Genomic DNA, 16,068 nt, shown 5'->3' on the forward strand with positions numbered 1-16,068 from the left:
TCATGGAACTAAAGAATGACTGAGTGTTACCAGCGCAGGGTAGATGGCCTCGGCGACGCGCAGAGGCAGGAAGTCCACCACGCGCGAGTCCCACAGCTTCAGCACGGACTTGCCCGGCTGCAGCAGCTGCACCACCAGAGTGCGGTTGTCACTGCCGCGGCGCGCGTCGCTGATGTCGAACCTGTTGCCGCGCACCTTCAGGTCGGAGCGCACCGACGTGAACCTGTTGCCCACGTTGTCGTGGTACGTCACGTACACCTCCACATCCACACCTTTGGGCAGCGCGGATATCGCTTCCTGCTCGCGGTGCATGATGAAGTTGGCACGCACGTTCACCATCATGTACGACACTTGCTCCACCTGTTCACGACAAAACCACCGAGTTGATCCACATCCTCCACACCACCTACCACATTCATATTTAAGTTACCCAGGCAATAGCACTCAAAATTCTTTTTGACAAGCTTGCAGCAGACGGACACACACAAAAAACATCAAACTATATAGGAAGCATCATGTTTAGACTTATTCGGGCAACAAGAAAGGATCCAATGAGCACGATCATTTTTCTCATTAGATAGCTGCTTATATAAACAAATAGGTATTACAGTTAAACAACATGTCATTTTCATGCCAGAAAAGGTTCAACATGAACTACATGCATCAAATTTAATTCTTGAGTTTGGGGGCTGGGATGGGTCCATGTTCCAAAGACCTCTTACAAATAATGACCCCATTTTCCACAAACAGTGAAGGGCTGTACAATCAAGAGTTGAATGTAGAATAAAGAATATACCTAATTCTTAACCTTATCACTTTAAGCATAGGCTTTTTTATATGTTCATTAACATCTATTTTCTCTGTGTTACACAAAGTGCTTTCATTCTTGAATTTAATAACACATTTTGAGTCTCAACTTCTCCTTGGCAGGGTCCTGACAATCCGGAGCTTCATTCTCGTAACTTCAGCAGAGGTTTGAAGGACTGGAATACATGGTCATTATTACTGTGATTCATGAAATACCCTAAGTAGGTCAACCATTTATCATTTGTAGTCATTCAATAATATTCAGCTTTATTTTCACTTCTTTAGTTACTATTTTTCAGTGAGGAGAGAGTAAGTGAGGAATGAGTGAGTGAGTGAATAAATTAATGAATGAGCAAATGAGAGAATTAATGAAAGAACGAGCAAATGAAAGAATGAGCAAATGAAAGAACGAGTAAATATATAAATGGATTCTCCTCAAAAGTACAGTACTAAACTACAGTAAAATCCTACTAATTTTCTCCAGGTACTTAAAAAAGAAGAACATATTAAAAGGGTAAAATTTAAATTGTGTGTACTTATAGGTCAAGTGCTAAATTTGTTTTAAACTCATTATGCAGGAAAACTATTATTGGAATTTCTTCGTGAGGGTTTAACAGAAACTAAGAAATCATACAAACACAACATAAAATAATACAAAAATTATACCAAGCAACAGGACATATGAAAAGTGGGAAACTGTACTTACAACTGCAGCAATGGTGAAACTCTGTTTAACATTGGAGTCCTCAAGTGCTGTCACCATGATGAAGGAGTGGCCCAACCAGCCATTTGCCTTCACCAGACCATTCTTGTCCACCAACACAACATGAAAAGAAGCAGATGGCCTCGTCGTATTCTCGAGGGCTGTCGAGGCATCCTGAAAATGCGACACTTGGTGCTGGACGTTATAAAACATGTCTGCAGCTCCGTCACGATTGGTCTTCAGCTGGATCTGTGTATCTGGAGCCATGAGAACTCTGTATGGGTTGCCGACAGCCACGCTTGCAGGCATCAGGAGTTTGAGGTCGCTAAACACGTGGACATCCACAGAATCATGGAATATGACCAGAGGTTCGGTCGGGATACGAGTGCCGTGAACTATGGCCGATGGCACCGAAGCATTCAGGGACAGTGTTACCCGTCCAACCTTTAGCACTTTCAAGTGTAGATAAATTTTGTCTTCATCTTGATATTTAACATGAAGACTTTCAAAGACATTTTCCAGTACTGCTACATCTTTTGGGTGAACCCCCCATTTGTAATAAATGGGTGGACTTACAGAACCCAAAATAAGAGGAGAGATGTCCGGTAGTCCTGTAGCATAAACCGGCATAGAACATCCAACTTTAAGTCTGCGCAGAGGAGAGAAAATTTTAGTTCCTTTCAGTGGCACTACAAATACATCAATGCTGTCTTCTGAATAAACTATTATTTGTCCGTTCATGGTATTCATACCCACTGCTCGACCAGTAACAACTGTCTTACCGAATGCCACACCTTTAACAATGCCGCACGTACTCACAGAAGCAATGTCATGAGTACCAACCGAATATTCAACATCACAGTCTGGTTGAGGACCACCGCGACTTGTGACCTGAAATGACGACCGCATGATCAGCGTCAAGTTGCGAGGAAACAGTTTCAAAGGCGGGAACACCTGAATGGGTACGGACCGGCTACGTATTGCATGCTTTCCTTGCTGGGAGGTGAAAACCAAGATTGTGTCACCCAATTCTACTCCAGTAACAATGAAACTCATCTCGTGTGCAGCACAGTCATCACACTTCACCTCACGTTCAACAGAAATGATGGGTGCCCCTGGTAAAGCACGAAGTTCCAACAAAGACTCTTCGGGAATGGCAAGGGCATTACCCACGGAATCAAAGAGGCGAACGATGGCCCTCACAAAGCTACCGCGCTCAACTTTATCCAAAACGTTCACTTCGATTGTACCTAAACCAAGAACCGTAATCTCAGCCAGGGCAGCATTTGACTTAAGGCACAAGTCAATGATCGCCAACTTGAGAAGACCATCATTCTCGGGCGTAACCTCAATTACCCTTGAGCCTTGAACATACTGCAAACTGGCCACCTCAGGAGTGTTAACTGTGATATTGAAAAATCCTGAACCATGGATCACCAGTAACTTCACCTTATTGCCAGGATGGTTGAAAATAGTTGTTCGAGTAGGGACCACGGAAATATTGTCAACTAGAATGACTGTGATCGTTCCTTTGATTTCTGGAGTGTGAAGATAGCCATTGGCATCTGGCGTACCAAATGGAGGCTTTTCAATTTTATAATCTGCATTCAGTATCGTAGATTTGCGATACCCAGACACTATCGACGACACTTCGATAACACCGGGTTGGCGTGATGGAGCCAGGATCTGATAACTGTTGCCTGGAATGAGAATATCACCATCAAATTCGTCCTGTACATACAAACCATCTTCCTTTAAAATCCTACCCAAGGAGATATTAGAAACTATCCAATCAAAATGTAAACTAGACACATTGTCGAATTTTCGACCTTTAGCATCCTGCACTACCACATCAATTTCAAACTCTTTGTAATTATGCACAACTACTTTATCGGAGTTGGCTTTCAACGGACAACGGTCAGCATCATGAGGATCCAGTTTAACATAGAGCACATTGTGACGGGGTTTGGCACAATACACTTTCAAAAAAGCTCGTGAACTTGATGGCTTTGAGTTTTCAACCTCTAAAATGTTTGACACATGGAGTGTAACATCAAAACTTCCAAGGGTCAGGCAAACCACTTTGTACACATACAAGTTTCCCTTGTCTGTTTGCACATCATCTAATTCGTTCACTCTCAGCTCTTGCGCCGTGCCTCCGCTCAGAGATAACTTCTTGGTGTGTTTGGCCTTGGCATCAAGCCACGGCTGCGGCCCACCAGCAAACGCAATCATCCTGGAAGAACCAACTGCCAGCACTGTCTCGCCAGATCGTGGGTGCACGGCTTTCAAGGGAAGGTACGTGGCAATGGCAACCGTGTCGGAGAGCCTGCGACCATCTTCCAACACATAGGAGATGGTTACTCGAGACACGCCCAACACAGTCCCCACTATGGCAAGAGTCGTACAAGCCTCGTTCAGCGGCGTGATCTTCAAGTCCGGGTTGTATGCGAAATTACCGTTCGAAGTGACCACCTCGAAAGGTACGACACCGCACCGAGTGAACGACATCCTGACGGCATCCTTCTCAAGTTTACGCTCATCGTCAAATCGCTTCTCCACAAACAATGCCACGTGAAGGTAGACGGGAGTTCCCAGTTCAGCTTCCATGATGTAGCTGACTATCTTGAGATCGGTGGGTGGTACGATCCACACTCGAGCCACTCCCCTGTTGTGCTGGTTGCGGGTCATTGAGGCAATGATGCTGGCCACACCCAAGGACTGGGTGTTGATCACTCCGGACTGGGTGACTGCTGCCACCCCGACATTGCTGCTGCTCCACAAGAAGTCACCATCGCCACCCGTGACACTCAGTTTCACCTCGTACCTGCAACACACTCACCGCTTTGCACATCAGTACGAGAGCACTGTACTCATTGTGCACAAACCACCAACAACAATTACGTTCCTTACATACAGATGTTACTTTAAATCATAGTTTCTGACAGTGCTGTACTGCTGTTTTACAACTATACTCATACAGCAAATAGTAAGAAAATTAAAAGAATTTATCAGTAATAAAGGTATTGTTGATGATGTATGAATTAGACTGCTTTTCAGAAATTTATTTCAAACACCAAATGAAAACAAAAGCAAAGCTCAATTTTTTATTGAACACTGAATGATTAAAGTTTTTGTTCCTCGCAAGGATGGACTCATGTAACCGTAGAGCACAGAGCACAAATTGCTTATACAGATTTAATGTTAAAAAGAATGAACATGCTTCGACACTTAACTCACTTAACCAGAGCTGCCAACCTCAAATCACACCCATCAGTAATGACAATTATATGAAAAAAAATAAAGTACGCTTAAATAATGCATGATAAATTTTTCCTGGGCAATTATGACACACACAAGATAAAAAAAGGAAAAACATATGCAAAAAAATAAAAAATATAGGCCTATGTATATGAATAGAATGCAAATTAATGAATAAAAAAAACTATTTGAACAATACAATCATCTGAATATGTAAGAAATGTCAATAATTTTACTGGAAATTTTGAACCTTCAATTCAAAGTATTCAAAGTTAAACTTGTGAACAACTGTCTTTTTATTTGCTCCTTTTATCCTAGTTGGATTATAACTGTCTTGTAAACAAACAACAGAAGACAAACAAAAGAACTTGTAAACAATAACTCTGTGTTCGTTACTTTCGTTTCTTCAGATGTAGCGAAAAAAGACAATAAAGATTTATTGCTCGTCATGGCTATAAAATGTTCCGCATGTTTCTTTGATTCAATATGCCGTCTACAGTCATCCCTTCCACCATGTGCAGTCGAAAAGTCACACGTGCATACATTACAAAACGTGTGGTGTTCCAAAACATTTAAGACGGCAAGCATGGCCATTCTTTTGAATAGTTTAGGTCGAAAGTTCTGAAGAATTACGTTCTTCCCCCCCCCCCCCCCCCCCGAGAAACACTTTTGTTCTGTCACACGCTTCATTTCTACAACCAGCACTGAAGAACAAAACACTATCGAAAAACATAAAAAAATTTCACATCTGTAGACACAACAAAAACACTATGATGAAAAAAATGGCTTTAAAAAAAATTAAAACAACACAGGTTAGCCAAAGTACCGTACAAAAATTATCGGCCAAAAAACGAAAAGTACGAGAATATGTACTAGTGTCGTACGACGGACGTAATACCGTCCCATTATTATTTCAAAACACGAGAATTAATTTCCTTATTTCGACAATACATGCGCACACATACTAGTTCCGTTATTTGCGCAACCATGCGATGTATTCGAACTGCGTTCACGAAACAGCACAGCAGAAACTGAATTTTTTTCATTTCCATGCCGCACAAAACCTCGTTTCCGTAATAAACCAGCGATATTCCGTAATTCGGTATTAAATCCGTAATTATTACGGAAAATCGGTAATGGTTGGCAGCTCTGCTTAACAAAGATTTGGAATACCCAGTTTATATAAATCCCTTCCCGCTTCAGGGCCAAATTGTGTTTTGTGTGTCTATGCTTATCTTTGATTCTGGTTACTGCTTAAAGAATATCCAATACCCCAATCCACGACTTCAAATTGTGCAAATTCATTTAGCGCAATGTTAATTTTACTGCCCTATTCTTGAACAGCATGTCTGTAAATTTCAGTTAGCACGAAATCGCCACAGGCAAAAAAAAAAAGTTGGGCATGACGCCACGAAGTCTGCTTCAACTCGGTAAACACCAGATGTGCCATGGCATACAGTTAGCTATATGAGGGGGGAAGAGATGGACACGCAGGTCTGACTACGCTATCGGCTGTTGTACAAACTAGCTATGGCAAGTTCAGTCCGACCACACACCAGGCAGTGTTGAAGGATGAACTTCAGTCTAGCCAGTAGCAGGGAACTCACACGCACAAACACAAAGCAACATCTGCCCATTCGTCTGCCTGTAACTGTACATGCACAAGCACCTGGGGTTGGAATCATAGTAGAATCATGGCTTTCAAGTGAGAGCATAATGCATTGTGTTCAGGTATATGAGACACAATTAAAAGTATTACGGCATGCAGACTGTTATGAAGGCCACACTGATGTTGGTCACACTTTAATTAAGCCAGTCAACTGTGTGTACAATCATACGAAATAAGGACTACCACACGTTTATACAAGTATGATACTGTTGGTTTTACTAGTGGGAATATATTTGACATTAGATACCAAAACAGAAATGAATAGATGATTTACATGGATAAAGTTGTTAAATGAATGGTGCAATGAAAAACAAAATCACGGGCCTGATAGGATTGGTATGAAACAAGTGGTGACACGCGAATTAGCACTTTAATTTTAAAAAAATTAAAATGTTAAATAGCTGGACAGTATATATCGGTTTCACTGCAGTAAAGGATGGTTTGGAATGTTATTGCAAAGGTACGTGACGTGAGTTGAAGGTCACACCCAGGCTGACAAGCCAAACAGCCGACTGATGATAAGTAGGCCTACATAACCATATACCTCCTGTTACGCGGTGTCGTATTTGTCATACATGATAGGCTTATAAAGATAATATTAAGACATTGATCGTTAAGTGTTATTCTATGCATTTATATTACTTAAAGAATATTTCCCTACACGTTTTGGAACACATTAAGTAAATTAGCATTCCTATTTGTGGAGACTAATGCTTCAGAATACGCGATTTCGAATAACACAAACATTTTTAGGAACAAATTAGTTGTGATAAGTAAGGAATTGGTGTACTGAACATGTCATGTTTGTCTGGAGGTTATAATAAGCCATAAATGGCAATCATATTTTTTTTTTTGTATCTTACTAACAGAAAAAATGGGGTATTTATCATTATGAACATAAAAAACTTGTAAATGTGAAATTTCACATGTTTCAATCATTTAAAACAAAATCCCTTTGCCTATTACCTCATGGGCATTCCACTAAATGAGACCACACTTACAATCTGCTTAGGGTCAATAGAGAAAGTACACCAATAAACTTATATAATGTGGAATTCCATATATAAATAGCTACAAAGTCAGTCAGCCCATCAGAGATCACATCAAGTTTGTTTAGCTTCTCTCCAGTCTATGCTTTTAAACATAAGGTTAACAAGAAAAAAGTCAGTCACACAAGAACATCTGGAGCATTAAAGAAGAATGAATTGTTTATACTTTTACTAGAAAATTATATTGTGTTTTTGCACAAAGCATCATAAAAAAAAGGTACATCTTCAGCAGAAAAATTAATTTTCTTTCTCTGGCTAAAACTTTTCTTCTGTGGAAATAAGCTGAACATAATTCAATTTTAATATGAATATAATGTGGGAGATAATCATCAGCACTGCCATCAGATTCCCAAAAAGTTGCAGCAACAAAATTTTAATATGTCTGGAAAATTTGCACAGAACTTGTGCAAGTAACAATAAAACATAACCATTTACTTTGCAAAGGATGGTGTTTCTCGTAATTTCTCCCAAAATGACAAAAACTGTGTTAACAATTACACAATGGAATTTTCACTAGTACTTGGCAATATTTCTTTATCTTTTACAAGCACACATGCATGTTAAAACCATTGCTATATATTTGTAAGTTGGTACCTGCAGAATGCCATGTCAGCACCCATGTTGGCTGAACTTCTTCAATGCAAGATATGGTAAACCTTTAGTGCATGCTCGGGCAGGTCAAGACACTGGACTAACCTTTATTTTGACTCTTGAATAGATGGTTATGATAGCGATTACAGCTTTATTATGACTACATTGGTGACGAGGATAAAATGAATTGAAACAACAAAGAACCAGACGTGGATAGTTTAATTGGTTTGGTAAATGAGTTTTTGCATGAACAAGAGTCGTGGGATCGTAGTGTGAACTTCTCAATTTTTTTTTGTCATGAATAAGATTACCAATGAAGAGACAAAATGGGCTGTATTTTTAACCATGTAAGGTGCTGGACAATACAATCTAGTTACATCAATTTTGTCTTAACAATTCACGGATGCTGTGTCGCTGGGGATGTCCTTGCGAAGCTAACCAATCATTTTGAGCCGTAGCCTAGCGAGATAGTTAAAACATTCAAGTTCTGCGCCAAGCCCAACAGGAAGGGGAGATGATTACTGTTTACATCGCACAGCTTAGGAGGTTTAGCACACATTGCAATTTCCCTAATTCAGAACACATGTTGCACGACCGGCTCATGTGTGGAGTTAGAGATAAGAGTGGTTCAATATGTTCTCTGTGCTAAACACGAGCCAACAATAAAATGCTGTAGAAATTGTCACAGCAGCAGAGGCGACAAAAGAATATGGCGTATTTAAGAAGTACTACGAACGAGGATCACGGATTGAGATCCATAGAATATACACAGGAAGAAGCTTTGACTGTAAAGAATTAACTACGAGCATTGTGAGAAGAAAAACAGAGGCATTAGTCAGTCACTGAACCAAACAATGCAGCTAGTGTTACCCAGCAGTGTTGACAATGGATTGGAAGCCACTTGGTAGAAGTAAGTGCTACCAGTCAGGACTGTTTGCTGGTTTTGTACGATCCAGTGGCATATTGTATGTATATATATGCAAAGATCAGCCACCTGAAAATTTCAGAGTAGTACAGCATCTCCAAGTGGACACACCAACAGATGATGATGTTGCATATAGTACTTTGTACAGCATGCAAGAAACAAATCAGAAGAAGTATTTGTGCATGAAGTGGACTTACATGGGATACATTTTACCACGGAAATCAATACTGGGGTTGGCAGACGTTTAAATGTCTGTCTCAACATGAGCCACCTTTAAAAACAGTAAGTATTGTGTTGGGTACATGGTCTCAGGAGAACTTAGAAGTATCAAGCGGGACAGAGGTAGAAGTTAAAACAAAAGGTTAGAGAAGGGAAGTTTAAGTCAGATGATTTTAGTTTGTGAAGTTGGTAAACTGAACTGAGCTTTATATATATATATATATATATATATATATATATATGACACATACATACAGAGTTTAGTTAGTAAGAAATTTTAGTAAACATTTGTTTTATTTTAAATTCTATGTAAAATAATAAAAGTAGGACAAGATACTTTTTTTCTGGTTTACTTTAATATTTACGTACGAGAGGTTTGACGAAGTGCCATGTGAGGTGTTTCGTTACAATTCATGCATTTAATCATTTAAATTTGTTTCTATTAAAGTACACTTATTTCGTTATAAATGGGATCTTTTGATGCTTTTAGATGTTTTTATAACTTTATTTAATTTATTTAATTATATTGTGGTAAAATCATTTAATTTATTTTGTATCAAACGATTCTGTTTGATGTATTAGGTTTCCGACTCATTTCCGTATATGTGGAGTAACGTCACGAGTCCATGTGAAGCGAAGGAATAGTGTGAGTCTAGTAGGGATAGCGGACAAGTGCGTGCATGCAGAATCTTTGTGCACGAAACTAAAAAAACATAGGCAAGTGTGTGTTGTTTCATAATCCTGGGTTGTGTGCAGGACGGCACACAAAATGGTGTTGTGCTTTAATTGCATGCAGTTTGAATGTCAGCAATGAGATACCAAGTAAGTTATGTCAACCTGGTAGCATTAGCCTCCACCTACTTTGTTTTCATAGTATTTTAGATGTCTTTCACCAAAAAAGAAAATACTTTTTCATTAGGTGAAATACTTCCCCATGACTATGTCTTGATTACCTAGTGAACATGTTTGCAGAAAATGGAATTAAATCAATTTAGCAAAGTCCATATTTTAAAATCATTTGTAAATGTTTCGTGGAAAACCTCCAAATTAAAGTGAACTAGTAATAAATATATCAAAAATAATTTATGTATGACGTATGTGCCACCAGACTTTTGGTTTACTGATCAAAGAGAAAATGTTCTAGAAGTTGAAATGTATAACCAGAACTACAAAATAATAACTTTTACATAATTTGTCCTTCAGTATATTTTAAGTAGCATTTCTTTTAGCACATGTCCAAATTATTACCTTTTTATTTAGCTTTTCATGTAATTTTTATTATTATTGTTTGTAGATTGTTATTCAGTCATTTAGTGACCCTCCATGGTTTTAGTGTAACAATAAGTTTAATTGGATTTTATTTTGTAATAGTTTCCCATATTATGAAGCTATTTCATTGCTGAATTGGTTTGAACTAGAATTTATACTGTTTAAACTGTGTTTGATAATCAAAAATAGATTAATTAACTGTAAACCTTTATTTATGACTTCGTCAACATTATATTGAGTTTGTTAAACCTTAAGTTTTTGGACATTCATTTTATAAGAGAACAAGGCTGTAATATTGATAAATTAAAGAAACATTACCATCATTTTATTTACTGTATATAAATAAACTTCTGTGGTGCTTAACTCCACAAAAAGTTAAAAGTGACTGTAAGAAATTTATGCTGCATGTTAATGTACAGAGGCTTAAGATGATGGGACCTCAGACTACTTGGGTCACAACTTGGTGTTCAGAAACTGAGCTCTGCCGGGGGTAGGAATCAAACACAAGAACCTCACCACAACAGTGACATGGAAGAGCAGTCTGAACTCATCCGAGACTATGAATAGACATTACAGATTTAAATAAAGACAAAAGTCTAATGTCAGACTGCATAAATAAAGAAACATAAAGAAAAATACCTAAGACACAGGTGTTTTTGAGTTAGTGAGGCGGAATGATAAGGCTGGTACTCGCTGGTGCTGCTAGCATGGTTTCATCTCTAAATGCATGGCTCTGAACTAGTGTGCAGTCTTTACGTTGGGCATAGTGCAACTTTAAGATGATTCAAATGATAACCATAACATAATATGGCAGAGAAATGAAGGTAAAGGGATAAAGCAAGTCCCTTGAGTGCTTTCAAGAATCTGTACCGGATGTTGCATGCCAACAATTATTCTGAAAACAAACATTTTAGCCATTTTCAATCTTCTACAGTAAAGTTTACATCTAAATACAAAAACAGTACTACTCATCCACCCTCTGCATATTTCTAAAATGCTTTTTGCAAACAGACTCCACTCAGATATATAAACAGTTTTCATACTGCATGGTTTTTTCTGAAGATAAGCACACTTTTAATGACTTTATTATTTACCCTTATGTACGAATTACCTAAACATAATGCTATATTTTTTACCAAAACTGTGTAAACTAAAAGTGGGGGTCGCATTATATTCATAAAACTTGTATCTTGCCATTGGAAACAGCTTACTGATAAAAACTACAGGCTTTGGCTCAAACTGTCACTTATGCCACTTTAGACTGCTATTAAACACTGTCTTCTGGATCTTCGCTTAGTTGAGAAACTACACATTCTGCCTGTAAACTGCATCACTCATGCCACTTCAGCCCGGGGCAAGGCTGACAGATGAGCAAGGGTGCAAATGGAATTTGTCAATATGTTCCTTCTGCTTCTCTTCACTGTGGCTAGGGGGAAGGCACCCACCCTTCCAGACAACCACTGTGCAGCACCACAATCCTTGCCTTTCAAACTACAGTCATAAAACACATTTTTTTTCCTAACTGTGGCTTGATGTTTAAAAAGTGACCAAGTAAATCACTCTACTGACAAAAGTGACAAAAGAAAGGGTCTTGTAAATCTTATATATAAAAATGAACGTTTGTGTGTTCATCTTCTATACGATCATGCATCATTCATCCGATTCAGTTGAAACTTTCCACCTTGACCTTCAAAACAAGGGGAAGGTCACTGTCTGTGAGATTTAGATAAAAATAAAACATACCATTAAATCATAATTTAATTATTTTGGTGAAATCTCGCCATTCCATCGTCGTAGTACAGACTAACCACGAAAGAATGCAGGCGGCACGAGACAGATCATACGCGTTGCATGCAATCAATGACTGTACTATGCAAGTGCACTCTATACAGTAATCAACTTAACCAAATATGAATGCGCTGCAGATAAAGACTATAAGACTGAAAACGTCTTTGAAAGAAACTTTACACATCACCAACTTCGTATTTTTGTTAATTAAATAAGTAACCGGTAATATCCTAAGAAATAATGGTTTTCAACTTTAAAATACATCTTTTATACAGGAAAAGAAGTTTATGGGCAAAATCTTAAACTGGAAAAAAAAAAAAAAAAAAAAAAAACATATCTTATTATTGGCTGGAACGAAATATTTGACCATACTGGACGTAAATTGTAGTAATGGTAACTACCGTACTGTCTATGTGAGATTCTGATATAACCTATTCTTAAAGCAGAATTGATTTATCCTTGATAAAATTTTGACATTTCATTGATAACTCACCATTCATTCAATCTCTATGAAATTTTGCACGCTTGACCTTTGAAACCATGGAGTCTATGGAATGGTTGTCTGTTCTGAAGTAGCTTATATAGTAGCTGTATATAAGGCTAATATGCTATAAAATTGTTTAATAGCTTGAAAAGAAGTCTCTGGGAACAATCATAAATATGCCATCATGTAGCACATCAGCAAGAAATTAGGGTTAAACTTGATTATTACCACCAAAATTTTTTTTGCTATGCAGAAGCAAAAAAAGGGATTAAGAGGTCATTCTCATTTTAACCTCAAGTATTAAAACAGCAAAGATTGTACACACAAACTTCCTTACGTCTTACCTCCATGTTTCAAACATGAGGAAGGACACTGGTCAGGTGAGATTTCGATAATACCAACCCTTAAAGCAAAAATTAAGGTGGTGCGTGAGTAGTATCAGATACTTACCAGTAAGTACTTTATGTCAGTTCTTCTTTTCTACGGTCCGAATAAAATGGTGATGTGCGAGTCGAGAGAGAGATGGAGAGTTAAAGAGAGATAGATACAGAGAAAGTGAAAGAAAGGCAGAGAGTGACAGAATGAAATAGATAGGGATAGGGATAGAGAGTGATAGAGAAATACAGAGTGATGGAGAGAGATATAGATGTATATATATACAGAGGTAGAGAGCTAGAGAGATGTATAGAGTGTGATTATATATATGAGACATATATACAAAGAGATAAAAATAAAGGATTAAAGATATAGAGAATTACACATCTATATTTATATAGAGATAGACATATATGTGTGTGTGTGTATATATATATATATATATACACACACAGTCAAACCTCTCTGAAACGACCCCTCACGGTTCCCAGGAATAGGGTCGTAATGGGGGGGGGGTCGTAATAGATGTTTTCCAAAACTTTCAGTTGATTTCAACCCCCCCCCCCCCCCCCAAAAAAAAAAAACGCTACTCGTTAAGAAACCAGCCGTACAATGGCAGGATGCTGTCGCCCTACAGACCACCTCTAAAGTAAATATGTCAAAAGACAGTTTATTTTTACTGGTTAGTTTACATGTACGTTTTCTGCTTGCCGTAGTTAAATACACTAGAACCCCGATGTCAAGAACCCCGGATTTAACGAAGCAATGATTTTACGAATACATTCTCGGGAACAGTAAAAAAAATGGACATTTTGACCAAAATGTGAAAATCAGAAAAAAAGAAAAAAAAAGAAATGATAGATCATTAAAATCTGTTAATTTTAACACACAGCGAATTTTTGTGTCGGCTTTAATACTTCCGATAATGTTCATGTAAGAATAACAAAAAAATAATGGGAAATTTCCTTTAAAAATATGGCAGCGGTAGGTTCTGCAACGCGAGTGGCCGCACACGAAGCTCGCCCGGCTGGCTGGCGGCAGCGGCTTCATGACGCATAAGCTCACCTCTCCCTCCCCTCGGTAACATTCTTCAAGGCTAGCTCATCCCTCCCAGACACACAAACCATCTAGTGTCCTCACTTATAACACCCCAACTTCGCTCCCCTTTGAAAAACCTTCAGTGAGAAAATGCTCTTTTCACCCTCCCTTTTACTTGAAAATTTGGCTATTATGAATGGGGTACTAAAGCGGTGACGGAGGGGTAAGATCCTTGTAAATATTTTCGGACCCCTCCCTCCCCCCAAACATGCCCAAAAAAAAGTATGTCAAAATACGTCACTTTTCATACCAAGTTCGCGTTCAGTCATCTCTGGCTAGGAATTTACAAGCTTTCAAACTTAAATATAAATGTATTTTAATAGCAAGGGTCCTATGAAAAGGAATATACCAAATAAAATCAAGCTGCTGTCACCAAACAAAGCATAAAACGGCCAAATGCGTGGTCGCTTCGTTATTGCTCGCAAGAGAGGCGGGACGTGGAATGTTAGAAGAAAGATAAATGCGGGGGAGACAGACGGCAGCCAGTGTGTTTCCTGCGCAGGGAATAAGTGGCATAGCCTTTTTTTTTACACTGGGTGAAGCGACCTTTTTCTGTCAACCCACGGGAAAAGATAATTGCTTGAGCTGTCAAAATAAACATCGCTGCAGCAGTTAAAACAAGTCGTGGCGGGCGTGCATCCAGTCGGTCGCTGTGTATATCTACTCGAAAAACAAAACATCTCAATTATTCATAGCAAGATTCCTTATAACCTACACGTATTGCCGGATGTTTTCAGCCTGATCCATACAAGTTCTTTAGCCACGTTTTGAATGAAAACAACTGGCGGGCCAGTATTGTGCCCTGTTTTGCGGACACACAAAGCTTTTATCAATTTGCTGACAGTTTTAAAATATTTTTACTCTCCTCGTTAAAATGAAGCAGATAACGTGATTGTTAACAAGTACAAGCAGCATCCGAGATCGGCCGCAGCGCACGGTACGGGGAGAGGGTGAGCAAGGGCGAGCGAACGGCCGACTACCATGTTCACACGCTGCGGCCGGAGGGTTTTTCCTGCATTGTACTAGTTCAAAAATTCAAGCCAGAAAATATACTAAATCGGACTTCAAAAACCAAGCAAACATTGTCAACCGATAGTAATCAAAATCAAGAGAAATCCAGCAGGTAGCTTTGCCTTAACTGCGTATCACACTAGACACTCGCAAAAAGCTAAACGTAAACACGTTGCCACAAAAACCTTTATCTGCACCCTACCGGCAAAGGGACATGGAATGGGGGTTGTTAAGCGCTGACAGCGGTCGACAGGAAGTGGTATCTATTTTTAGATATGCGCTGCCTACAGCAGTACAGTATAGGGCCAGAGAAACGCAGTAACACGCTACTCACTACAAGAAACTTATTTTCTGTCCGATTTTCTTCTGATTTTCGGCAATTTTTTCACGGTTCCTCAAAATCGGGTTGTAATATATATATATGAAAATACATATAGAGATATAGACAGATGTATGTATATAGTGAGAGATTGAGAGATATTGAGATATAAAGACATATTAAGAGGTATAGTTACAGAGAGATAAAGAGCCAGATAGATAGAGAGAGATGCTTTGTATGTGTGTATGAACTTGAAAAAAATTACAAACAGGCACTACAACGCATGCCGAGAATTAGCTAGTATGTAATAACTCTAATAATTAAAATAAATTTAAAAAATTTCACTATGTACTTGACTTACAATTTCTTTTTCATAAACTCACAAACAAAAAAATTAAGATTGCATTATTTTTGGGTAAATATGGTAATCTAAAACCATAAAACAAATTCAGGAAAATCCTCTTAAACAGAATTTTACTAAAGAAAATTTCCTGCAGAGG

The 16,068-nt window shown here is 38.5% G+C and overlaps 1 protein-coding gene across 1 annotated transcript in view; it reads right to left on the minus strand.

The window, feature by feature from the left end:
* Nucleotides 1-16,068, minus strand: part of LOC134541701 (nuclear pore membrane glycoprotein 210-like) — a 125,489-nt gene that overhangs the window by 56,988 nt on the left and 52,433 nt on the right. Inside the window, exons 7-8 of the mRNA XM_063385342.1 lie at nucleotides 1,514-4,337; nucleotides 31-360 (exon numbers count right to left, since the gene is read on the minus strand). Coding sequence (XP_063241412.1) covers nucleotides 31-360; nucleotides 1,514-4,337 — 3,154 coding nt within the window. The remainder of the gene's footprint in view (nucleotides 1-30; nucleotides 361-1,513; nucleotides 4,338-16,068) is intronic.

Source organism: Bacillus rossius, assembly GCF_032445375.1.
Source record: "Bacillus rossius redtenbacheri isolate Brsri chromosome 4 unlocalized genomic scaffold, Brsri_v3 Brsri_v3_scf4_1, whole genome shotgun sequence".
NCBI lineage: Eukaryota > Metazoa > Arthropoda > Insecta > Phasmatodea > Bacillidae > Bacillus > Bacillus rossius.